The sequence below is a fragment of the Syngnathus typhle genome, linkage group LG18 (genome assembly GCF_033458585.1).
Source record: "Syngnathus typhle isolate RoL2023-S1 ecotype Sweden linkage group LG18, RoL_Styp_1.0, whole genome shotgun sequence".
Lineage (NCBI taxonomy): Eukaryota > Metazoa > Chordata > Actinopteri > Syngnathiformes > Syngnathidae > Syngnathus > Syngnathus typhle.
This window is the reverse complement of record NC_083755.1, coordinates 4,996,618-5,021,190: the sequence shown is the minus strand read 5'-3', so window position 1 is coordinate 5,021,190 and position 24,573 is coordinate 4,996,618. Positions and strand designations below refer to the sequence as shown.

The following is a 24,573-nucleotide window of genomic DNA, read 5'->3' as shown; positions in this document are numbered from 1 at the left end:
TTTATCATTCTCTGGAATCACCTTCAGAGCCTAACCCTCAAATCTGCCTCCTTAAAATGGCTAAAATAAGAAGCTAATAAAAAACGGGTGTCTGACTTTTAAGGAAAAAAAAAAAAGCAACTTTGAATGTGGCTGCAGGAGGAATATTTTTCAAAGTTGGAGAGGAGAAGGTGTAACACAAGAGCGTGAGGTGATAAAGTATTCACAGCCAGACTGTCCGGCCTGTATGTTTATATTGGCCTCATACATCAAGACGTGGGAGTAGATGGAAGTCTTTGAGGAAACGACTCCAGACTCGAACTTACTGTCTGACAAGAGATGAATCTTGTTTTTTTTTTACCTCCACAGACAAATTGTTGTCACGACCTTGATTGCTCCAATGCAGCTCCAATGAGCCCGCTATGAAAAGACAGAATTCTGATGAGTCAGCATGACCTGTCACCACCTATCTCCTACCTGGTGCAGTGCCAAGTAGCCTTTTGGATGCCACCACTAAAGTGGGCTCATTAGAGTGATGGGAGGGATGAGAGGCGCTGGTGGGAGGAGGGCAGTACTGATTGCATTACATAGGAAATGGATTGAGCTCGCAGTAAGTTGCCAACTTGAAGCATGTGCGGTTACAAATGGAATCCGGAATCTGACGTTTCGGGCACCGGATGTGTTTGATGATAAAACCAAGAAGTTATGTAATAGTCCAATGAGAGTTGACCAGTGAAGTAAGGTCAGGATCACCCGTAGAGCCAGAGCGCTTTGACAGAAGCCCCCTCTGACCGCACTCTGATCAGATACAACAGTTCAGTTAAATTACATTACAATGATATAAATATAAATATAAATATAAATATAAATATAAATATAAATATAAATATAAATATAAATATAAATATAAATATAAATATAAATATAAATATAAATATAAATATAAATATAAATTATCTTAAAAGCGATAGTGCGGGGCAAAAACACATACAAGGAAAACACTGGACTGAAAAAAAACCATGTGGATTTGATGGTGAACGGCTGTTTTCAATTGTAGTGTCGCCCTCTTGTGGTCTGAAGTCTGAAGCGCATGCTTAAACCGTCAAATATAAATAGAAATATACATAGAAATAGAAATAGAAATAATATAATTATACTATGATTAAATATAAATAGAAATAATACAATTATACTATAATTATAATCTAATATATAAAATATAATGTAGTAATGATAAAATATTTTTTTTATTTTTTAAATCTTTTATATAGTATAATATAATAATACAATAATATTTTTTTTATATAATAATATAATAATATATATATAATATAATATAGTATAATACATTAGATAACGTAATATAAAATATAATATTGACTAATATAATATAAAATATATAAATTAATATAGTAATAATAAGTCATTAATTTAATTCAATTTAATTTAATTGCAACGTTTTAGGCATGCACTTTAGATTCAAACCACTAGATGGCGATAAAGCAATTCAAAACAACCGCCCACCTCCTAAAGTGCCCAATATTTTTTCTACATATTGCAGTATGAAATAAAATAAAATGCCCTTTTGTGGTTAGTCAGAATCACATGCTTAATTAAATTAAATTAAATTAAATTAAATTAAATTAAATTAAATTAAATTAAATTAAATTAAATTAAATTAAATTAAATTAAATTAAATTAAATTAAATTAAATTAAATTAAATTAATTTAATTTAATTAAGCATGTGATTCTGACTAAATTAAATTAAATTGAGATGGATAGAAGGTACAATATTATTATCAATAAAAAAATATTTGCGTATGTACATTTATATTTATTTATCGCACGTCTTTTTATTAAATACCCACCTTTTGCGCCGATTGTTTTTTTAAACACATTTTTCAATGATATACAAAAAAGAGACGGTATTGAATTTCTATGGCCGTTAGATGGTGCTAAATGACAACATATTTGCTAAAACGAGGTAAAGTGAAGGTTTGTAGTTAATTTTTGTTTTGTGGTGGTTATAGTCACCTTTCCAAAATTAATGGTTGATTTAAAAGGGTTATTTATCTGCTAGTTTAAATGAAGTTTGACGTCAATACCTCGCAGGATGGCAGCAGCTGCCCACGATTTGTCTCTCGCCACTCATGATAATTACACGCCCGTGATCCGCCCTCATTTCAACTTCCTAACGTTGCGCTTAAAAATCAACTTTTGTCTGCGTCCCGGACGCGTCTGTGAGGATGCCAGGGTTGATCATTTTTCAAGGGATTGAACATTTCACTCATTAAACAACCTTTGCGGGATTTCCTTTCCTCCCCTTTTCTTTTTGTCAAACTGGATCATCATGTTGCGGGTTTTGGTTGAATCAGCTACAGGTCTCCCCAAAAAGACGGTTGGAACTCCTGATCCTTTTGCGACTGTAGTGTTTAAAGGTAAATATCTTTCTTTTATTATAGATAGAAATTGTTAAATCGAGTGAAATGCAGCATTTGACAGTCATTTGAAAACAAACGCGTGTATTTTAATTCCCAGTTAGATGAAAAATGCAATTTTGGAATGAGATAAATTCTAGATGTCTGTCAAGTTGGGTCACAGCTCTTCTAGTAAAACAAATCGAGACCATCCAGGGGTAAAATGGCAGTTACCTATAGTCTGCAGGTGTGGCTTTTCTTCCTCTTCTTTTATGCTTCCCCTTATGAGGCAACAACTGCAGCTCACTTGTTGCATCCAAAATGATTTCTAAAAAGGACATTTGTGGAGTCACTTCTACTTCTTGTGTTTTTCATTTCTCACTGGCCTCTTCTTTCCAGATGAAAAGAAAAAAACAAAAACTATTGATAATGAGGTGAATCCAGTATGGAATGAGGTAAATGTTTATGTTTTTTTATTTTGCAGTCAGATCTCAGTTGTATGGAAATTCACTGCTGGTTTTCATCTTACCTCACAGGTCCTTGAGTTTAACCTGAATGGATCCGCATTAGAACCCAACTCCCATCTTGATTTGATTGTGAAAGACTCTGAGACCTTTGGAAAAGATAAGTAAGTTTTAGCTCTTTGTTTTGACCTTTTTGTTAATCAAGAAATGGATTAACAGCATTATGTGCTGAATAAGCAAAAAAAAATAGTTTGCTGGCTGCCTCTGCCCCCTCACGCCCCGCCCCGCTTGTCATGCCGAGACTTGCCGAGCCGTGTGGGACGCCTGATTGCGATTGGGCAACACGACACATGAATCGTTGCTTGTGCTCTCAGTTGGCGAGGATGGGGCAAATTCTCTCCAATCATGTCTGGACAACATGACATGAGCGACAAGAAGCAGCTTGTGGTTGAAAATGCAGAATCACATATGGGATGAATTCAGAGCAGCCGCAAAGAATGTTTCCTCTGGCTTTTAATTACTGCCATGCAACATTTGAGCTTGTGAACTGATTTTTTTTCTCTTCTTTGCATGTCTTTGACTAAGTTCCCCCCTCCCTTTATGCATGTGACAGTCCGAACCGAGGGAGGAGCTTTTAGCAAATGTCTCTAGTGTGAGTCCACGTTGAGCAAAGTTTTCCACTGGCACGTCTGACACATTCCCCAAAGATGTATGCAGTCATAGCACAGGGTTCCCCTCATCCCCTCCCCCTCCTGTCTTGAGTAGTTTTCCAGAATCTATTTTTGTGCTCACTGGAAACGCAAAAAAGAATTGAGGGAGGGCACGTCAATGTGTGGACTGATTTGATTTCCCAAATTGGAAGCAGCACTGACGTGATTAGCAGATTCCTTCAGTGATGAGGTTAATAACAAGTCAAGATGCTACGAGTGCTAAACTCTGCTCGGGGATGTTTGAATTGTCAATGAAATATTTACTGGCTTCTGTTTCTGGGTTTGTTTACCTCAGGAGGCGGGGCCTGTTAGCTCAAGGCAGTGACCTTAATTGTTTGTCTTTGAGCACACATTGGGCATTTCATGACTTGCATTTATATTGGCCGGCCAGAGTTTACTCGGCACAGGAAATCAGTGCTGAGAACTCGAGACATGATTTTTTTTTTTGGGGCAGATTCATCGGGTCAACGAGAATTCCTTTGAGAGACCTTGCCTCCGGTCAACTTCGATCCCTTCCGGTTAAAAATGTGCATTTGCTTGATGAGAATGGCCACAACATTGGTGTAAGTACATCTGACCTTGTTTAGTATGGCGTCACTTGTAGAATATAAAATTCCTCCCCTGCAGGCGACGATGAACCTCGTCGTCGGCTATGACCCGCCACCCAATGCCAACCCAAATCCAGACGAATCCCACGATGGCGATTCCACCGTGGATTCCGGTATGTTCGACAACAGTTCTTGATTTCAGGGCAGTACCCTAATGTACGTAACCGTTGAGGTGGTGGAGAGCAAGGCGAGGAGACGGCACCTGATGGTACCCCGAGCGGTTCCGCCACCAGCCCATCTGCTCCCGGGCTGTCGTCGAGCCTCCGAAGGCGAATTACGAAGTCACAGAACCGACACCGGCTCATCAACAAACCTCAGGACTTCCAGGTAACTTGGATTGAGTTTTTGTATTTTTTTTATATGAAGTCCACTCACCTCGATGGTGTCCATCAGATCCGCATCCGTATCATCGAAGCCCGTCAGTTGCCAGGCAACAACATCAAGCCGGTGGTTAAGGTTCAGGTGTGCGGACAGACACACAGGACGAGGATCAAGCGAGGGAACAACCCCTTCTTTGACGAGGTAATTATTTCTTTCCCCCTTAATTGGTCATGTTTTAAGCATTTAACTCTTTTTGCAGATGTTTTTTTATAACGTCCACATGCTTCCATCAGACCTGTTTGAACAGAACATCAGTTTTCGGGTAAGTAGGTAGACCAAAATGAGCATAACTTAGAAGGTATTTTATTTTTAAATGAGCTGTGGACTTTTAATGCTTCCCTGCAGGTTTATAATTCCTACTCTCTGCGGGCTGACAGTCTCATGGGAGAATTTAAGGTACTGTGGAGAATTTATGTCCATTCATGGCCGAGTTGTTTCAAAATGTGGCTCATCTCTTTTGGTCTTGTTACACAGCTTGACGTTGGCTATGTTTACGATGAAGCAGGTGAGCTTGTGACAAACGTTGTGTCATCAATCTATTCGGGAACTAATTCCATTGTTTTGCTGTAGGCCACTGCGTCATGAGGAAGTGGCTACTTCTGAATGATCCAGATGATTCCAACTCTGGAGCTAAAGGATACTTGAAAGTCAGCCTTTTTGTGGTCGGGATTGGCGACGAGCAACCGGTGAGAAGAAAAAAAAAAAATTGTAAGTTTGTCTTGTAAACAAACGTGTTGCTCATACAGTCTGAGAAGAGAGAAGCGAATGACGACCAAGACGACATCGAAAGCAACCTGCTGCTTCCGGCTGGCGTCACTCTCCGATGGGCCACCTTGTCACTCAAAGTGTTTCGGGCGGAGGACATCCCTCAAAGTAAGACACCTTCCAGAATCTTCTTCCGTTCAACCCGAGTAGGAACTCAGCAATGAATGTCACTTTTAGTGGATGATGCCTTCATCCAGTCACTGAAGGGGATTTTTGGAGGAAATGAAAATAAGAAGAACCTGGTGGATCCCTTCATCGAGGCTCGTTTTGCGGGCAAAAAGGTTCCTCTTCCTTCATCTTTCATTTTCATGCATTTATCGATGAAACTTATAACATCTCTTTCTTGCCTCTGCAGCTCTGTACTCAAATTATAGAAAGAAATGCAAACCCAGAGTGGAACCAAGTGTTGAATCTTCAAGTCAAGGTGATTAATCGGACATCCCATTAGCAAGGTCGAAATGTAATCATGGTTGACGTCTTCTCTCGTAGTTCCCTTCCATGTGCGAGCGCGTGAAACTGACAGTGTTTGATTGGTGAGTCCCAAACGCTTACCGCTACATGCTAACGGGAAATTTTAGCAGGCGCTATTTCTGCAAATATGGATGGGGTGCGCTCCATCACCAGCTGTATGAGAATTATGTGGCCTGTGAGTCAGCCTGCTCCGGCCCCTCCCTTCCCTTTGCAATAACAAAATTTGTAATCCTGTTGGCACTGTCTTCCTGCTCCTTTTTCCCGAGCGAACAATATATCAGATAAGGCAGGTCCAGGAAGGCGACATGGAGGAAGTGGTGGGAGAAGTGATTCTGAAAAAATATTTCTGTATTAGCTTCACACATGAGTTTGAATGTGATCGCTGAGCCGTGTGCTAATGAGTTATGTGTGACTTCAGGGATCGCGTGACTGGGAACGATGCTGTCGGCACCACATACCTCAACCTGGCCAAAATAGCCTCCTCCGGGGGCGAAATAGAAGGTAATGATTTATTTTGCACCCAAATCCAGAACTTAATCATTTCCTCACGACTAACTTCTTATTTTTGTCTTTCGTCCTGCAATAGAGGAACATGCGGGAAATATGGATTTGTCGTCATATGAAGGTTCACCTGTGCTTTATTTTGCTGTGTTGCATGTTTGCTATTATCATGCAGGCCATGCCCACGCTGCCCCCCCCCCTAACTCCGCCACTGCTCAAACATAGTTTTTGTTGTTGTGGAGTTCCACCCCCCCCCTCCCTTCCTGATCCAGAGCTGCTTTCCCTGCTTACTAACAACCATTTCACCGCCAACTAACTAACATTTTAAAATCCAAGGCTAATTTGTGTTTGTATCTATACGAAGCGGCAACAGGAGAATCTGAGGTTGGTTTTCTCCCCGTCTTCGGTCCCTGCTACATCAACCTCTACGGCAGCCCCAGAGAATTCACCGGACTACCAGATCCTTATGAAGATCTGAATTTGGGAAAGGTAATTTTTTTGGACAAGAGCTCATTTCAATCCACTTGAATTACTTCTAACTCATTTTCTGGGGGGTCAGGGTGAAGGAGTGGCCTACAGAGGCCGAGTCCTGGTGGGAATGTCCACTAAATTAGAAGGCAAAGTTGACAAAGCAATAGACAGCATCCCAAATGATGACATCTTGGTAGTACAGGTAAGAGTAAACGATACAAAAGGAAGTCTGGGAAAACTTATTTGCTGTTTTGCTCTCCTATGTCAGAAGTACCAGAGGAGAAGGAAGTACTGTCTCTGTGCAGTCTTCCACAGTGCTTCCATGATCCAGGAACCAGGCGAGCCAATTCAGTTTGAAGTCAGCATCGGTAACTATGGCAACAAATTGGACAATACCTGCAAACCGCTGGCCTCCACCACTCAGTATAGCTGTGCAGTGTTTGATGGTGAGTAAGACACACTTATAGACTTAAAGGTTTTTTTTTTTTTTTTTTTTAATGGCGTGTTGTGGTTGAAGGTAACCACTACTATTACCTACCATGGGCGGGCACTAAACCGGTTGTTGTGGTCACCTCATTCTGGGAGGACATCAGCCACCGCATGGACACCATCAATACCATCCTCTACATTTATCGCCGCTTGGTAAAGCTCCATTTTCTTCTCAAATAAAAAAATCCTGTTTTTTGAGCTTACCCTCGTTACAGCAATCCAACCTGGGAGTCTTCAGAACGGCCGTTTCTGCTAAAGCACCCGAAAATCAGTTATCTGGTGTCTGGGTGAAGTTGCTGAGTCAGCTGATTGAAGACCTAGAAACGTACGTCAATGATGAGGAATCAATCATCTCTGCACAAAAACCTCACATTATCTCCTTTTATCCAGTTTCCCAACACCGGTTCTGGAGGGTCGCTCAAATCTGACCTCCCTGGACATCCAACTCAAGAAGCTGCGAGATAGCGGCTTGAAAAGCATCAATCAAGCAGCCAGACGCATGAGAGAAGAAGCTCAGGACATTCCCGAAACTCTACCCGACATCGAATCGTGGGCGGAGAAACTCGCAGCGCTTGCCGAAGAGGTGAAAGCATGAATGGGTTTCATTTTCAACCTCTGGTGTTAATCTTCACTTTTTTTTATACCTTCAGCCCCAAAACAGCATGCCTGATGTGATCATCTGGATGCTCCGCGGTGAAAGGAGGGTGGCCTACAGCCGCATCCCAGCTCATAAAATCCTCTTCTCCACATACAGTGAGCAAGCTTGCGGGCAACACTGTGGCAAAACCCAGACTATCATTTTAAAGGTACGGTCCAAATATTAGCTTCCCCGGGTTTCTCCTGTCCAACCGAGTCCATCGTGTTCTTCTCAGTACCCCATGGACAAGAGCAAAGGCTTGAAGGTGCCCGTTCAGATCCGAGTCAACATGTGGCTGGGTTTGTCTGCGCACGAGAAGAAGTTCAACTCTTTCTCCGAGGGGACTTTCAGTGTGTTTGCAGAGCTGGTAGGTTCATTCAAATAAAGGGCTAAGCTAACTCGGGCGCACAAAAAAATTATTATGAAACTAACCCACGGTGCCTTTTTTGCAGTACGAGAACCAAGCCAGTATGTTTGGAAAGTGGGGAACCACAGGACTGGTGGGGCGCCATAAATTTTCTGACGTAACAGGCAACCTCAAGTTGAAGAAGGAGTACTTCATGCCTCCCAGAGGATGGGAGTGGGAGTCGGATTGGTTGATTGACCCGGAGAAAGCGTGAGTTCAACCCAGGAAAAAAAAAAACTTCCACTGCTTGCACAATGTTCATTTATTAGGCTTCTTTTTTTTCTGGTCTGCCGAGGAAATGAGTTGGCCGTTTTGTTTACATTCCTCTCGTGCCACAGATTTAAGAAAATAACTGAAAGGTTTCCGTTTCCTGAGCTTGTACCCCCAATTTAACAATATATGTCGAACTAAAAGCAAAAAGATGAATGAATTTGATCTAATTTGTCTTTTTTGTGTTGGAAGTCTCTTAACAGAGGCAGACGCAGGACACACTGAATTCATGGACGAGGTTTTCCAAAATGAAACCCGCTTCCCCGGCCGGGAGTGGAAGGCGGCGTCTGAGCCTTTCACCGACGTGGTGAGATAAGAGCAAATATGTCGGGAAGCTGCCAAGCGCACACACACAAAGGTTGATTTGTGTGTTGTTGTCGTGCAGAATGGCGAGAAGAGCCGTAATCCGAGCGAGTTTGAATGTCCTCCTGGTTGGGCGTGGGAGGACGAGTGGACAGTTGATGACAACAGAGCCGTGGATGATCAAGGTGCTGAGGTTGAAATTTGATTCAGAAAAAAAAAATTAAATACATGAAGCAAATATTAAAATTGGAATCTGGTCTGAAAATTGAAGGGAAAATATTTTCGGTTTTCCACAGGATGGGAATACGGCCTGACTATTCCGCCAGAGGACAAGCCTCGATCTTGGGTGCCGGCAGAGAAGGTGTACCACGTCCACCGTAGGCGACGGGTGGTTCGGCCTCGCAGAAGAGCCGCACTTCCCCCGGGCGCGTCCGCCGAGGTCAGCATTTTGTCACACCGATTTTTGGAAAAATGGTTGCTCAACGTGCTACTTTCCCCACAGAGGCGAGACCAGGGCGATCCAGAGGGTTGGGAATTCTCTTCCCTGATTGGCTGGAAGTTCCACAGGAAGGAACGATCGTCGGATACGTTTCGCCGGAGGCGCTGGAGGAGAAAGATGGCGCCGGAAGACCGCTTGGGGGCGTCGGCCATTTTCAAACTAGAGGGTGCACTGGTGGGTAGTTTTTCTAATCTAGTTCTAGTTTTAAATATTGACTTAAGTATTAAGTGTGAACAGCCGTTGGCATTTTCCCCTCACCAGTTTTGTTGATTTACTTCGCAGGGCGTTGATACGGACGAGAAAGAGAAAAGCTCCGAAGGCGACGTCACCAAGATGTTTGGTGCTAACACACCCACCGTGTCCTGCTCCTTAGAAAGTAAGTGGATAGCAAATGAGGGCGGATAAATTTGTTAACCTCCCCTCTTCCTTCAGGGTCAAGCGTGTATCACCTGCGTGTTTATGTCTATCAAGCAAGAAATATGACCTCTATGGACAAAGACAGTTTTTCTGGTATGTGGCTAATGTTAGCTGTCATAAATGATCCCAATCTGTGGCCGTAATACATTTTCGCTTCACAGATCCATACGCCCACGTGTCCTTCCTGCATCTAAGTAAGACGACAGAGAAGCTGCGTGCGACTTTAAACCCAACCTGGGACCAAACTCTCATTTTCAACCATGTGGAAATTCACGGGGACCCAAAGGCTCTTGCGCAACATCCCCCGGATGTTGTCATCGAGTTCTACGACCATGACCAAGTGGTAACGCCACACAAAGGGAATCATTTAGTCGATCCCGCCTGAGGAAATGTTTTTCCTTTAACAAGATTTTCAACCGTCCAGGGTAGGGATGAGCTGCTAGGTCGATGTATTTGCGCTCCATTGGTCAAGTTGAATCCTAGTATGGATCAGGTGCCCAAACTGCTATGGCACCCCATCGTGCAGGGGGGGCGTGAGGAAGGGGAGGCACTGGTGGCGGCTGAACTTATCCTCAAAGATAAGGTCTGCATCTGAACTTGAGGATTTCATAAATAAAGGACATTTATTCTCATCTTGATTTGATTATCTGCTTTCTCTCTCTCTTTCCAGTCAGGAGACTCAGATCTTCCTCTTGTCCCCCCAAAGAGGGCGGAAAACCTCTACATGGTTCCGCAGGGCATCCGGCCTGTTGTGCAGCTCACTGCTGTGGAGGTAAAATTTATGTATTTATTTATTTTGATATTTATTTATGTATTTTATTTATTATTTTAATTTTTTTAATTACTTTAATACATTTTTTACATACATACATTTTAATTAAATTTAATACATTTTAATGTTTAGTTTTTTAAAATATTTAGAATTTATTTTAAAAAAAAAAAGATTGAATATTATTTTATTTGAAATTGTTACATGCAGATTCTCGCATGGGGTCTGAGGAACATGAAGTCCTATCAACTGGCCACAGTTTCTTCTCCCAGCCTGGTGGTGGAGTGCGGCGGGCAAAGAGTAGAATCCACAGTCATCAGGAACATGAAGAAGAGCCCCAACTTCCCAAGCTCAGTCCTCTTCATCAAAGTGGTAACCACACTGCGTTGAAATATATTTCATCCTTGAAGAAATTCCGTCAACACCCCCACCAAACCTGTTTTTTTGGTTCAAACATCACCAACTCCTTTAATTCCCATCCTCCTGTCACCTCCTCCAGCTTCTACCTAAGGATGAGATGTACACGCCTCCGATTGTGCTGAAGGTGATTGACCACCGTCCATTCGGCAGAAAACCTGTGGTGGGCCAGTGCACCATCACCTCGCTGGAGCAGTTTCGTTGCGACCCATATGTCATCACGGCCGAGGGAGCCATGGCGTCCAAAAGTGAGGAGACAAAAATAATTCTCCAATACTGGACTAAATGACCCAAAAAAAAAATTCTTCCAGTGGCTCTCATGGCAGCGACTCCTTCCAGACAAATCTCCATCAATATGGAAGAAACTAGACTCCTATTAGAATCCCAGGTAGGTAATATTAAGAATATTTCATCATTTCTTCTAATAATTTGAATCAACTTTGGACTAAAAAGTCATAATTTGACGTGCAGAGTCAAATTTGACATGTGATGTCACTCTGGCTTGCAGTTCATGTGCAGCATGTCAGATGCTGTCAGCAAAATGACTCCCCTTCCCTCCCGTTTTGTATGTATGAAGACTTGATGTTGCTTTTGTCGCTCAGTCTCTGGACACTAATGACACTGGAAAGCTGAGAAAGCACAACGCTAATGATGTCACAATGCCATTAATAGCTTGTTTGCCATCTGTTCTTTTGTTCATTTATTCATCGCATCTAACGAGCACAGAAAATGAATTCCAGGCTTGGACATTTTTTAACAGCAGCACCAAAGAAAAAGAAAAAAGTTCTTGGTCAACAAAATTACCAAAACAAAGTCCTGTAACACAAATGTTCTGTCGCCCTCTGGTGGCTGATTTGAAACCCGCAACTCAAATCACGCCCCCCTTTGTTTTCACACTTTTATTTTAAGAACCATTTATTTCAATAATAAAAATGACTTTCTCTTTTATTCACAGCACGTGGAAAAGGTAAGTGTTTATTTTTATTTTCAAACTGCGAATAAATTGATTGTAAAAGTTGTGCTTTGTAGGAAAAGCAGACGGTAGATTGGTGGAGTAAATTCTACGCTTCAGTGGGAGAGAATGAGAAATGTGGTCCTTATCTCAAAAAAGGATATGACACCCTCACAGTAAGATACCATCATCAGTGGAATTTCAAATAATTTGGTTTCTCAAGCTATTGGTGAATTATAAACTTTCTGCCTAAACAGTCTTTTTTAATTTCATCATCTTGAATTATTTTCTCAGGTGTACGACAAAGAACTAGAAGATATTTCCCAATTCAAAGGGCTGACAGACTTCTGCAGGACTTTCAAACTGCAGCGAGGCAAAAACGAGGACGGCGATGATGATCCGAGCGTGGTCGGGGAGTTCAAGGTACTTTGACACATTTACACGTCGAAAGAAAAATGAAACTGTGAGGTCTGTGTTCTTCCGCCTGCAGGGCTCGTTTAAAGTATACCCCCTGCCAGATGACCCCGGTATCACCCCTCCTCCCCGGCAGTTCCGAGAACTTCCAGATAGCGGCCCTCAGGAGTGTCTGGTTAGGATTTATGTGGTCCGGGCTATCAATCTCCAGCCTAAAGACAATAACGGCAGAGTGAGGATCAATTAACAATATATTTTTTAATTTTTTATAATGCTGTTATCTCAATGTGGTGAACTTTTCCTTTAGTGTGACCCCTACATGAAGATCTCCCTGGGAAAGAACACACTAGATGACCGAGACCATTACCTCCCCAACACAACCAATCCTGTGTTTGGAAGGTAGCTAATTAGCATAATTGGCATTCATAATCACCCAGAGGATTAAAGCACAATATTTTTATTGCCGTAGGATGTTTGAGATGAGCTGCTTCCTACCCCAAGATAAGGATTTGAAAATCTGCGTCTACGACTACGACCTCCTGAGTCGTGACGAGAAAGTCGGGGAGACGGTGATCGACCTGGAGAACCGTTTCCTGTCCCGTTACAACTCCTACTGCGGCCTGCCGCAAACCTACTGCACGTATGGCAACCAAGCCCAAAATGTTTTTATAAGTGAAACAAAATTCGGTGTAGATATCAACTGTATTTTCGCTGTCAGTTCTGGAATCAACCAGTGGCGGGACCAGCTGAAGCCTTCTGAGATCTTGGACAACCTCGCTCGTCTGAAAGGATTTTCCAAACCGAGGAGTGAGGACAACGGCACTTCGCTCAGCTTCAACGGGAAAGAATACACACTAGCTCACTTTGGTAAGAATTATTATTTTTTTTGTCTCATGGCTGTTTAAAAAGACGACATGACTTATTTCTCCTTCCAGAGGGCAAAAAGGAGATTCATGAACACTTGGGTCCACCTTCTGAGCGTCTGTGTCTCCACACCCTACGAACGCAGGGACTTGTACCTGAGCATGTGGAGACCAGGACTCTATACAGCAGCTTCCAGCCAAACCTGTCTCAGGTTTGTCCAGATTCAATGTCCACATGATGTCCTTGTGCTAATCTGTCCATTTGTGTGTACAGGGAAGGCTTCAAATGTGGGTCGACATTTTCCCCAAGAGCATGGGTCCACCCGGGCCGCCCTTTGACATCACCCCGCGCAAAGCCAAGAAGTGAGCATCCCTAAAAATCATCTACTGAATCACGCCGTCCAACCTAACCAATTTTTTATTTTAGGCATTTCCTGCGCGTGGTCATTTGGAACACGACAGATGTGACGCTGGATGAGACGAGCGTCACCGGAGAGCACATGAGCGACATTTACGTCAAGGGGTACGGTTATTTCTTTAAAAAAAAAACACTTTAAAGAGTTGAAATGAATGATTTTGTCGCAGATGGATGGCAGGGATGGAGGAGGACAAGCAGAGGACGGACGTCCATTACAGGTCTCTCGACGGGGACGGCAATTTCAACTGGAGGTTTGTTTTTGAATTCGACTACCTTCCCGCGGAACAACTCTGCCTCGTCTCCAAAAAGGTGAGCCCACCCCTCTCCAGGTTTGGACCTCGACCAAAAAAAAATTCTATTTGTTTCAATAGGAGCATTTTTGGAGTTTGGATAAAACTGAGTTCAGGATTCCGCCCAAGCTGAGTATTCAGATATGGGACAATGACAAATTCTCCCTGGATGATTATCTTGGTGAGTCAATGGGAAACATTGTTGGAGTGATGTAATTCTTCAATTATGCGTTTTGGTTCGGGTCCCAGGAACACTGGAGCTCTATTTGCACAATTTGATTCCCCCTGCAAAGACGCCAGAAAAGTGTTCACTATCCATGATGGATGAGGTGGACGTAGACGTGCCGCACAAGCCTGAAGCTGCCAAGTGTCTGTTTACACAGAAGTCCGTGAGAGGCTGGTGGCCGTGTTCGATTGAGCAAAATGGGCTCAAGGCCCTGGGGGTGAGTGAGGATGAACAAAATGATACCGTATCTCATATAGGGTCCAAAAATTGTTTTGTCTCCATAGGGCAAAGTCGAGATGACTTTGGAAATTGTGAGTGAGGCTGATGTGGATGAAAAACCGGCAGGAAAAGGCAGAGATGAACCCAACATGAACCCTAAACTGGACTTTCCCAAGTAGGAACCCATTTTTTTTTGGTTTTCATGGACGCCATTTTGTAAAACATCTCTGTGACCAACAGGCGCCCCGAAACTTCCTTCTTCTGGTTCACCAACCCATGCAAGACCATGAAGTTTATTGTGTGGCGACGCTTCCGGTGTCTCTTCATCGGACTCATCATTCTCACTATCCTGCTCCTCTTCCTCGCCATCCTGCTCTACTCTCTACCGGTAAGATTTTGATGATAATCTAACTTTGTGCTTTGACTGATGTCAAATTTCTTTGACCTTTTCCAGAACTACATCTCGATGAAGATAGTAAAGCCACTACAATAAAGCGGATGAGATGCACTCGACCTGTAAAGGAGGACGAGAACGTCGAAAGGATCAAAATGCAGTGACGTTAATTTTTTTTTTTATATATATAAAAGGTGTGAATGGGAAGGGACACTTGCTTGTTTTGCACTCTTTCAATATTCAGCTACACACATAAAGGTGATTGACTTTTCCCCACATTAACAGTGGCCTCACTCAATTGGTTCAATTATTTAAAAAAAAAAAAAAAATCAGTTCAAATGTTTTAAATTAGAAATATTTAAAAGAATTAAATTGAACATCTGACAACATTGTGCTACTACCTTAATCTGCTACAAACATATTTTATATTACATATTACATATTGCAGCAAATGTTATTTTCTTTGTATAACTGTTGTTGTAAATAAACGATTAAATTGGATTTATTCTTCTTGTGAGTTCTGCTGCTTGCAGTGTTGTTGCAATAAAGCTTCCGCCTCGGCTCTTCGGGCCAGGCTGTTGGCTTTGCCTTGGAAACGGCCATTTTTTCCGGCTCCCTTCCCTTGAAGCAGCTCCAACAACCTGGGCAGAGGAAAAATATGTTTAAAATATCATATTGTATAATCTGTAGGATTTTTTTTTTCTTCCCCCGTACCGTGGTCCCATTTGCGCCACTTGCTCGCTGGGTCCAGCCAGCAGAAACAAACCTGGCCCCTTTTCCTCTCCTACAGTCAGGAAAACCAAAGTTTCCTGAGAATAGTCAAGAGAGAATATTAATTGATTATTTAATACCAAAAAATACAAGTTTTGCATTCTTACCTGAGTGTCTATTTCATTGGCAATGATGTTCATGAACTCATTATCGCCTTCTTTTCTGTGGGTGAGTGAGGACGCCATTTTGTAAACAACACTCGCTAATGTGGAAAATTAGCACCTCTTACTTGTGCAAAGTGAAGAAATTCCCTCTGTGCGGGTCATTCTTAAAATTCTGAGTGACGATGAGGGCCATGTCTCGAAGTAGGCTGAAGTTGGTCTACAAGGAAAATAAAAACAATTTTACAAAAACATCCAAGGATAAAAAGCAACAAGTATTGGCTCACTTTCTGCACAAGCTTCAGTGACTTCTGCAACTTGTCCACAGCGTCAACGTGTCCATCAGGGCCAGTTCTGTTGAAGAGAAGTAAATACAAATATTTTATTACATAAATTAAACACAATTAAACTTTAACATGCAGCTTACTTGAGAAGAGCCACCAAAGAGCGCTCGGCGCTGTAGCTTTTCTCAGCATATTTCAGCACCCTATTTCCCACCAAGAATATCAAATTGGTTTTGTTTTTCTTCCCTTTCTCTATCCCCAGGAGTTTAATTACCTAAAAAAAAAATCATCCTCTTGAATTTACGGTAACGACGTCTCAAATTGAATATTTCCAAGTGTTTTCATGTACCTGCAAGTGACTGAGGTTGGACACGTGCGTTCCGCAACACATGTTGGTGTCGACTCCCTCGATGTCAACTACTCGAATTGGCCACGTGTGGTCGTCCGGGAGTTCTTGAGTCCTCACCTGCACGTAGCGCATAAGTACTCACTGGCTTCAACACACACACACAAAATGTAGCACTGACCTTTTCCATTTCAGGGCTGTCTTTATAAAGTAACTTAACATTGACTGGGATGTGAGCTCTGATCTTCTCATTGGCAGCTTCCTCCAGCGCTCGGATTTGGGCTGCTTGAACAACCGGAATGTTCAGTTCAATGTTGCTTTTCTGACGCCCCAGCTCCCTAATAACAAAGATGTGGGCGAGTACAGCGAAATTGTATACATGCAGCATTACAATAAAGTGTTGTGAATATACCAAGATGTGGTCATGTAGCCAAACATGGTTTCTGCCAAGGCTGAGATGAGATGTTGTCCTAAAAGAATAAGAAAATGCTTATTAGTGTGAATAGTACTCTGGGAGAGTATTTGGGAGGCGCACCTGAGTGTTGTTGCATGTGGTCAAACCTCCTCTCCCAGTCTACCATCACTTGCACCTCCTGACCCACCTCCAGGGGCGAGGTCACAAAGTGAACGGCATCTTGTCCTTGTCTGGTCACCCTCAAAACAGGGATGTCCGCGATCAGCCCATAGTCATCTGGCTGGTGGAGGAGATAAAAGTACAATAATAATATTGCTTTAAGCTGTCATGTCCTCGGGTATCCAAAATCATACATACCTGGCCGCCTCCCTCAGGAAATAAGATGGTATCTTGCAGCTTCACAGTGAATCCACTCACGTTTTCTTTCTTTCCACCGATTTCCAGTTTGAGCTCCGATGGGGAGCAGGAAGCTACAGTTGTGACAAACTAAATGGAAAACATCAATTCAAATCTGGACCTGCAATATAATAATAATATAATAATCTAATATTGTCGTGTGCAGTGTTGGGAAGTATTTTTTTTTAAAAAAAAGTTTATTTTCTACGTATCTGTACATTTTACAAAAAGAAAACTCAGTCCCAACTGTAATAATATTATTACAATACAATGCTATCACTAAGCTAGCAATGGTGCTAACTATTTATGCATAGAAAATAGTGTTAGTGTTATTATTTTAAGCAATAAAGCGTTAACATATCACCTCAGGCATGTTCTTACCTCTTTCATGTAGCAGTCCCTCTGACACTGGAAAGCCATATTGACTTATTTTTGGAGAAAAACAGTAAATGTTAAGACACGAAAAGATTAAAGTGAGTGTGAAGCTAGGTTGGTGACGTTTTTGTACGGGTAGCGGGAAGGTCAAAGTTAATAAAAGCAATTCTTTGATTCTGGCAAATGAATATAATTACATTATCAAAGCAAAATAATTTATTTTAGATTGAACACATTTCAATGAAAAGTGTTTTTCCTAATATGAATGTCTTTTTTAAGAAGATCTGCCGTTTCCATGCTCCTACAGGTAAATAAAACATTTATCAGAACTAAACCACAAATAACAGGGTATTTCATAAAGACTCACACCATGACATGTTTTTATTTAAATTGACAATGATTTATTAGTACGTCATACATTGAAGAAAATAATTACTTAAAAATGACATGCATAGTTTAAAAACACAATTACAATTGACAATGATATACATGTTAAAAACGCAACCAATGAACACTGGAATTTCATATATTTGTAAATTGTTCACAGACTCACAAGCATTTAATAGTGTTATTGTTTGTATGATGATGAATCAACTCAGAAGTTCGGTTTCCGACGCATCAGTCAGACTATGCCGCAAGTGAAACGATCAATGATCAATATATTATACAGCGATAGGATACTGTAATCTTAAATTCTGACATTTTATATTTGCATCAAACTAGACTTACATCACTAAGATCCCCCATGTCTGGTGCTGCTCCTTTATTAGTGCTGGCCATGTCCTGGATCATCTGGTGGGGAAAAAGTATTTTCAAAAAGTTGAGGCTTTGAGAAATAAATCTAAATGAGTCTACTTACATCTACGTATTTCTCATATTCTTCCCTTCCATCATCTTCTTCATTCTCCCAATCCCTCCAGTTATCAAAGTCCACAGCAATCCAACTGGGCTGCGCAAGGGAAGAAAGGCATCTTTACTGTAAATGCAAACATCTGTCTAAAAGTAAAATCAATTAAAATACCTTTTCTGGATCCTTCTGAAGACGAGGCCATGCGTAATCAGGTTTTATTTTCCTTAGCAAGACATTGATGCTGCGATCATAGACTCTTTCTCTAGAATCCTTTGAAGAAATACAAAAATAAATAAATATATGAACTTGGAGCAAGCAGATTAGGATTTAATTAATATAATGGGATACTGACATTGATTTGGACTTTTTCATAGAAGTGGAGTTCATTGTAAATCACATCATCTGTGTCATTCTTGCAGCTGTTGGAAAAAACAAAACCAGGCATCTTAATCCAACAGTACAATGTGCACACACACAGTCCAAAGATGACACAATGGGTGAACTTTTTAAACTCACCACAAAGTCATTTTGTCTGTCTGGATGTCTACCTGGACATCTTTAGGTTTCTGCACCTTGAAATTGATCGTGACATATTTTTTCCTGTCAAACCACACCGCATGTGCTGGCTGACTGTTGGAAAATAGAAGAAAACGGTTATTTTCAGATAAATAAAACAGAACAAGCCATCGCTTACCTCTCCTCTGGTCTAACAATTTTAGCTTTGCTCATTGCAAAGCTTTGGACAAACTCACAACAGAAAAACTTCTGAGTAATGCAAGTTGGTTCCTCAAATGCAGGAGAAAGGCCTGGAAGATGCTATTTATAGTACCTGGGAGAAGCTGTTGGGGGAGGTGGTATCCCACTACCCTTTAAGGTCATCCAATGGATTTCTGGAAGAAACATGCAGTTTCTGGAATATGATTATGATTATAAAAGAGATTTATAATTATAAAACTGAAATGAATGAAATGAAAAATGGTCACGGGTGTATACTCCAGTCCGCTAGACGGCGACAATGCGCTTTAATGTATTTTGCGAACAGCTAACAAACACAACAGAAGAAGAATAAAACAGGAAGTAGCCACCTGCTAGCCGCTAGGTAAATTATCTCGAGTCCGTTTGGGCAATGTAGTGGCAGAATCAGACTACACTGACTAAACTTATCCCGTAGACGTTCTTTTGACTGCGTTTAATTGAACGGAACAGTGCCATTTCCTTCGAACACCCGTCCGAGCGAATCATTCTTGAGCTGAAAATGCCGCGCAGACGTCAGGTAAGAAAAAAGTGGCGTGCTAGCAACAATGTCAATTGGGTTAGCTCGTTAGCAACAATGTTTAACTCTCCGTATGGGCAAAATGTTCCACAATTTAACGCCACGCCAATTTAGTTTTTTTATTTAAGTGTTTAAATGAAACAGAGAAGCATTCATTTAAAAAAAAATGTATATTCATTTTGTTATAACTCGAAAACCGTCGGCAAACGTACGTAGCTAAAGCTAAATGACATGAAGCTAAATGTATCGTAGAGTTGCCGATAACATGGTGGACAAAGCGTGTTATTTTGTGTGGAAATATACATGTCGAACTGAAGAAAAGTTCACATTAACTATTGGTTTCATGAAATTTCTACCCAAATAGTTGCTGGGAATGAAAATAGTGGGTGTAATGCCTTAAATGTCTAATTTGTTAATGCAGTTTGGTACGTGAAGAAAACGGCTTTAAAACCGGGTGCTAATATGCTAACACCACTGGGATTCGGTGACACACAAGTTAAGTCTTATTCTGATTTAGAATGTTTTTTGTTTTTTTTGTATTACTGAGTGTTCTGGTGACACGTATCATAAAATAACAAACTGTGGCCTGTCTTAGAGGATGAGCCGTTTTTGTAATAAAGAAACAACATTCTAAACGTAATTAGTTGCTTTGTGGGGGGAAAACCAAATTTTGAAGAGGAAAAATCCCTTTCCTTGGTGCCTCACTTTCATGTTTGTTCATCACAATAGAGACATATGGCAGGGAGTGGCTCAGACGGAACTGAAGATTCAGACTCATCTGCTGAAAGAGAACAGACCAACAGTTCGGAAAGTGATGGGACCCGCACTAAGAGACAGCGCCTCACCAGAGCCTCCACTCGCCTGAGCCAGAGTTCTCATGGTTTGTGTATCTGTCATACCAATAATGTAATATTCTCATTCCATTTGCGGAATAAATAACTGTCTTTTATCGCAGACACGGCTGACTTGAAGCAGGCTGCAGATCATGACGAATCCCCGCCACTGACGCCGACGGGAAATGCGCCGTCCTCCGAGTCTGAGCTGGATATCTCCAGCCCGAATGCATCTCACGATGAGAGCCAGGCCAAAGATCAGGCCAACAGAGACTCTGATAAGGACCTCTCCCACCGACCCAAACGTCGCCGATGCCACGAGACGTACAACTTCAACATGAAATGCCCGACCCCTGGGTGCAATTCACTGGGTGAACTTGCCTTACATTTGCCTCCAGTTGCTTATGATAATGTCAAAGAAGAATCCATCAATGTATTAATTATTTCAATGACTTCAAACAGGGCACCTCACAGGAAAACATGAACGTCACTTTGCCGTGTCGGGATGCCCCCTGTACCACAACCTGTCTGCAGATGAGTGCAAGGTGAGATTTTGGGGGGTTGTCAGCAGTTTTTGAGTGGGCAAAGCAAGTCGCAGTTTGTGTGTTTACAGCATTTAATAGGTTACATAATTTTGATTGAGCTAACATGCTAACATTTATTGTCAGGTAAAAGCTGTTAGCCGTGAGAAGCAAGATGAGGAGTTGAAGGGACAAGAAGAAAGTCATTCACGTCATGCAACCCGTCATCAGGTCTGGTTTCGGCAAGCTTTTAAGCAAATTTTGTTGGCTCTGTAAAGTGTGGACCTGCATAACTGGATCTTTTTTAAAATGTTTCATCTAGACACCAACTTCTAAGCAGAGCAGATATAAAGAGCAGGTTGCTGAAATGAGGAAGGGGCGAAACTCTGGCCTGCAGAAGGAGCAGAAAGAAAAACACATGGTACCACAATGCTGCATCTCTATCACCATAGCGACTGGCAGCTGAGTTGGCCGTCACTCGTCATGTGGTTTCATCCTTTGTCTTCCACAGGAGCATCGGCAGACGCACGGCAACACCAGGGAGCCTCTGCTGGAAAACATCACCAGCGATTACGACTTGGAGCTTTTCAGGAAAGCTCAAGCTCGTGCCTCTGAAGACCTGGTAAAAATCCCCCTCGCCTATATAATGTCTATAAAATAGAGTACAGAGGCGCTGCCTACAAAGCTGTAACTATACACGCATTCTGACCATCTTTTTGCTTCCTGTTTTTGGCCCGCCCGCAGGAGAAGCTCCGCATCCAGGGTCAGATCACGGAGGGCAGCAACATGATCAAGACCATCCTGTTTGGCCGCTATGAGCTGGACACCTGGTACCACTCGCCCTATCCTGAGGAGTACGCCCGCCTAGGTCGCCTCTACGTTTGTGAATTCTGCCTCAAGTACATGAAAAGCCAGACCATCCTCAGGCGGCACATGGTGAGAATCACAAACAAATGCAGTATAAATGCTGATAAAGACTGAGTCTTTCAATTGTGTGTGGGTTTGTGTCAGGCCAAGTGTGTGTGGAAGCATCCTCCAGGAGATGAAGTGTACAGAAAAGGTGCCATATCTGTGTTTGAAGTTGACGGCAAAAAAAATAAGGTGCGCTTCACGCAGTCTCGTACACAACAGCATCATTTTACTCATTGATTAAAAGTCTTTTGCTACTCCACAGATCTACTGCCAGAACTTGTGTTTACTCGCCAAACTCTTCTTGGACCACAAGACGTTATACTACGACGTAGAACCGTTTCTGTTTTATGTCATGACCGAGGCCGACAACACGGGCTGCCATTTAGTGGGATACTTTTCCAAAGTAAGGATAGAACCCAGCCCTGCTACAAATAGTGAAAGAATTGCAAGTATACTTTTCAAAAGCTCGTATTTATTGTCTTTTTTGCTTGTAGGAAAAGAATTCCTTCCTCAATTACAATGTTTCCTGCATTCTGACAATGCCCCAGTACATGAGACAGGGCTTCGGCAAGATGCTCATCGACTTCAGTATGTACCGTACACGCTCGCCAAAGTTCTTCCTACCTATCTAAAAGCGTCCGTGCTGACAGGCGTCTGCTTTTCTCTTCAAGGCTACCTCCTCTCCAAAGTAGAGGAGAAGGTGGGTTCGCCAGAGAGGCCGCTGTCGGACCTCGGCCTCATCAGCTACCGCAGCTACTGGAAGGAAGTGTTACTCCGATACATGCACAATTTCCAAGGAAAGGAGATCTCCATCAAAGGTAAGCGCGAGTGTGTGAACTCAAACACGCGTGTCGCTCGCACAGTTAGGGAGAGAAAAGAGATCGTCGTCAAAGGTAAGTGTGTGTGTGAACTCAAACACACAAACGTCGCTTGCGCAGTTAAGGAGAGATCCCCGGGGAAACGAAGACAAGTTTAGCAAAAGGCTTTGAACGAAGTTGTGCTGTTTATTTGATGCACAGAGATTAGTCAGGAAACTGCCGTCAATCCCGTGGACATTGTGAGCACGCTACAGTCTCTTCAGATGCTCAAGTACTGGAAGGGGAAGCACTTGGTCTTGAAGCGACAGGTGAGAAAACTTCCATCAGTGGCTTTTTTTTTTCTTTTTCTATTTGCATTGCACGTAGCGTGTGTTTGTGTAGTCAAGGGTGTCATTGCGTGCCGTCATTGTGCTGATGCTAATGCATGTTGTGATCTTACATAGCAGCATGTTTGTGCTAATGCTAATTAATGCATGTCACGATTGCGGTATGTAGACTTCCCGTGCGGAGTAGTGGCTTGCAGTTTACCCAACTAATCTAATCTGTAGATTTTTAACATGCGCCTGAGCTTCACTTAGATGTGCAACTTCATCATTTGATTCATTTTAGCTCATACTAATGCAAATTAACGCTTGCTCCTTATGTTTGTATGCCTCTTGATAAGTTGTGCCACTCCATATGATGGCTCACTACTTACCATAGTTTGTTTCCTCCACACAGGACTTAATTGATGAATGGAAAGCAAAGGAGGTCAAGAGAGGCAATGGCAACAAAACCATTGACCCCAGCTCGCTAAAATGGACGCCTCCCAAAGGGACATAAGCACACGCGTCCTCAGGCTACTCAATAAACTCACCTTCAGCCTCACCAGCCACAAGTAGCCTCGAGCCCCAAACTGTCAGTATAGAGCAGAGCATCTTTTTTTTTTTTTTTTAATTCCCCTTTCTATATATTTAAATCAATTTAAAAGGTTTACAATCTCAAGATGAGTTTGCAAGGGAGCAATTATTGACCAGCTTCAGAATGTTCATTGTGGTTTGAAGCTGACTAAACATCTTTGGTTGTGAATCATGTTTCCATGCTCCCTTCCATCAATGCAGGATTTGTCCCAATCCTTCTGCCAAATAACGAAAGAATATAACTTTTGGTTTGCTGCAAATTAAAATTCTAAAAGTACCACTGTAAAAGAAATGCACAAAAAATCAAATAAAACAACCCTCAGGATTTTATACTGATACAATTCTCGCATGGTTGTGTGGTTCATCTAATGTCTGTTATATCAAACGAAGAGTAATGGTAGATAAAATTTGTTTACGGAATATATTTACAAAAACCCCCAAGAAAGTGTGTTTGTGCCTGAAACCAATGAACATCATCTCCAGTAGGTGGTACTGTTGTCCCACGCATACCCAAGAACCCTCACTTAATTTATTTTTTCTGTGAAGACTAGATTCTTACTTTAATGACAGTTATAGGTATTGTATTCGTTATGTACATTTTTTCTAAGTATTTGTGTGTACAAAACAAATACAATACCTATAACTGTCAAATTTTTGTGTGTCATTTTTGGGCACTCACCAGAATTCTAATTGCCAATTGGCAAATTATTCTGTTCAGTCCTATAATATTGACCAAAAAAAAAAAAACTCGTTCAAGAGTTTCCAGATGGTGGGGTGTCACAGATTCAATCCTCTTTTTTCTCTCTAAAGATTTGAAATGCCCATCTTCCGGTCAGACTTCAAATGAAAAAAGGTTTGAACTAAATACAGACAAATGATATTAAAGATGAGTGTCCTTATGTCTTAGGTTACAGGCGCAAGTTTGTAAGAGATGATGAACCGGTTTTGATGTTGAAGTTTGACACACCAAACCAGAACAGACACGATGTGAGGAAGACTCCGTCCATACAATGGTAGGCGGTACAGCC

The 24,573-nt window shown here is 41.9% G+C and overlaps 4 protein-coding genes across 5 annotated transcripts; 2 read left to right on the top strand and 2 right to left on the bottom strand.

Moving 5' to 3' along the window:
• The first annotated feature begins 2,167 nt into the window (after nucleotides 1-2,167).
• Nucleotides 2,168-15,252, top strand: LOC133142766 (myoferlin-like). 2 transcript variants are annotated; one of them, XM_061264276.1, is made up of 54 exons: nucleotides 2,168-2,418; nucleotides 2,797-2,852; nucleotides 2,934-3,025; nucleotides 4,026-4,134; nucleotides 4,199-4,292; nucleotides 4,352-4,506; nucleotides 4,573-4,701; nucleotides 4,760-4,822; nucleotides 4,906-4,956; nucleotides 5,035-5,065; nucleotides 5,131-5,246; nucleotides 5,307-5,433; nucleotides 5,503-5,606; nucleotides 5,681-5,749; nucleotides 5,815-5,858; nucleotides 6,215-6,297; nucleotides 6,383-6,421; nucleotides 6,662-6,786; nucleotides 6,857-6,970; nucleotides 7,037-7,214; nucleotides 7,286-7,410; nucleotides 7,473-7,582; nucleotides 7,648-7,840; nucleotides 7,908-8,063; nucleotides 8,130-8,261; nucleotides 8,347-8,510; nucleotides 8,763-8,877; nucleotides 8,956-9,058; nucleotides 9,170-9,312; nucleotides 9,376-9,546; nucleotides 9,655-9,748; nucleotides 9,805-9,882; nucleotides 9,951-10,132; nucleotides 10,214-10,372; nucleotides 10,460-10,561; nucleotides 10,769-10,930; nucleotides 11,058-11,223; nucleotides 11,287-11,363; nucleotides 11,931-11,942; nucleotides 12,005-12,103; nucleotides 12,222-12,350; nucleotides 12,418-12,573; nucleotides 12,649-12,740; nucleotides 12,811-12,981; nucleotides 13,060-13,208; nucleotides 13,277-13,416; nucleotides 13,479-13,567; nucleotides 13,632-13,727; nucleotides 13,790-13,931; nucleotides 13,994-14,093; nucleotides 14,162-14,355; nucleotides 14,423-14,532; nucleotides 14,598-14,745; nucleotides 14,812-15,252. In XM_061264276.1, exons 1-54 carry the CDS (start codon nucleotides 2,331-2,333, stop codon nucleotides 14,848-14,850), a joined length of 6,165 nt encoding a protein of 2,054 aa, XP_061120260.1. In that variant the 5' UTR covers nucleotides 2,168-2,330; the 3' UTR covers nucleotides 14,851-15,252. The 2 variants fall into 2 exon arrangements, with proteins under 2 accessions (XP_061120260.1, XP_061120261.1); XM_061264277.1 differs by having other exon boundaries at nucleotides 9,170-9,546.
• On the bottom strand, nucleotides 14,913-17,580 carry aarsd1 (alanyl-tRNA synthetase domain containing 1). The gene is made up of 12 exons (XM_061264284.1): nucleotides 17,446-17,580; nucleotides 17,026-17,154; nucleotides 16,789-16,948; nucleotides 16,666-16,723; nucleotides 16,435-16,591; nucleotides 16,257-16,373; nucleotides 16,051-16,181; nucleotides 15,911-15,977; nucleotides 15,752-15,843; nucleotides 15,630-15,684; nucleotides 15,466-15,560; nucleotides 14,913-15,392 (listed from the first exon to the last, which is right to left on the bottom strand). The coding sequence occupies exons 1-12, from the start codon at nucleotides 17,482-17,484 to the stop codon at nucleotides 15,254-15,256; spliced, it is 1,239 nt and encodes a 412-aa protein (XP_061120268.1). The 5' UTR covers nucleotides 17,485-17,580; the 3' UTR covers nucleotides 14,913-15,253.
• A 210-nt stretch (nucleotides 17,581-17,790) lies between these two features.
• Nucleotides 17,791-19,175, bottom strand: ptges3l (prostaglandin E synthase 3 like). The gene is made up of 7 exons (XM_061264287.1): nucleotides 18,984-19,175; nucleotides 18,806-18,919; nucleotides 18,642-18,708; nucleotides 18,461-18,559; nucleotides 18,299-18,388; nucleotides 18,169-18,231; nucleotides 17,791-18,066 (listed from the first exon to the last, which is right to left on the bottom strand). Exons 1-7 carry the CDS (start codon nucleotides 19,016-19,018, stop codon nucleotides 18,058-18,060), a joined length of 477 nt encoding a protein of 158 aa, XP_061120271.1. The 5' UTR covers nucleotides 19,019-19,175; the 3' UTR covers nucleotides 17,791-18,057.
• Nucleotides 19,176-19,342: 167 nt separating this feature from the next.
• Nucleotides 19,343-23,886, top strand: kat7b (K(lysine) acetyltransferase 7b). Its single transcript, XM_061264283.1, has 14 exons — nucleotides 19,343-19,562; nucleotides 20,292-20,442; nucleotides 20,518-20,766; nucleotides 20,858-20,940; nucleotides 21,064-21,147; nucleotides 21,239-21,337; nucleotides 21,428-21,538; nucleotides 21,661-21,852; nucleotides 21,928-22,017; nucleotides 22,091-22,231; nucleotides 22,323-22,416; nucleotides 22,500-22,646; nucleotides 22,848-22,954; nucleotides 23,367-23,886. The coding sequence occupies exons 1-14, from the start codon at nucleotides 19,545-19,547 to the stop codon at nucleotides 23,466-23,468; spliced, it is 1,668 nt and encodes a 555-aa protein (XP_061120267.1). The 5' UTR covers nucleotides 19,343-19,544; the 3' UTR covers nucleotides 23,469-23,886.
• The last annotated feature ends 687 nt before the right edge of the window (nucleotides 23,887-24,573 follow it).

Coding starts and splice junctions, on each gene's coding strand:
- LOC133142766 (XM_061264277.1), top strand. CDS start 2,331: ATGTTGCGGGTTTTGGTTGAATCAGCTACAGGTCTCCCCAAAAAGACG. Junction 12,351..12,417: donor GCGTGGTCGGGGAGTTCAAG/GTACTTTGACAC, acceptor TTCCGCCTGCAG/GGCTCGTTTAAAGTATACCC. Junction 13,932..13,993: donor TCTGCCTCGTCTCCAAAAAG/GTGAGCCCACCC, acceptor TTGTTTCAATAG/GAGCATTTTTGGAGTTTGGA.
- aarsd1 (XM_061264284.1), bottom strand. CDS start 17,484: ATGGCTTTCCAGTGTCAGAGGGACTGCTACATGAAAGAG. Junction 17,155..17,445: donor GGGACTGCTACATGAAAGAG/GTAAGAACATGC, acceptor TTTTCCATTTAG/TTTGTCACAACTGTAGCTTC. Junction 15,844..15,910: donor CACTGAAGCTTGTGCAGAAA/GTGAGCCAATAC, acceptor TTTTCCTTGTAG/ACCAACTTCAGCCTACTTCG.
- ptges3l (XM_061264287.1), bottom strand. CDS start 19,018: ATGAGCAAAGCTAAAATTGTTAGACCAGAGGAGAG. Junction 18,920..18,983: donor ATTGTTAGACCAGAGGAGAG/GTAAGCGATGGC, acceptor ATTTTCCAACAG/TCAGCCAGCACATGCGGTGT. Junction 18,389..18,460: donor TTCAGAAGGATCCAGAAAAG/GTATTTTAATTG, acceptor TCCCTTGCGCAG/CCCAGTTGGATTGCTGTGGA.
- kat7b (XM_061264283.1), top strand. Junction 21,148..21,238: donor GTCATGCAACCCGTCATCAG/GTCTGGTTTCGG, acceptor TGTTTCATCTAG/ACACCAACTTCTAAGCAGAG. Junction 22,417..22,499: donor CAAGATGCTCATCGACTTCA/GTATGTACCGTA, acceptor TTTCTCTTCAAG/GCTACCTCCTCTCCAAAGTA.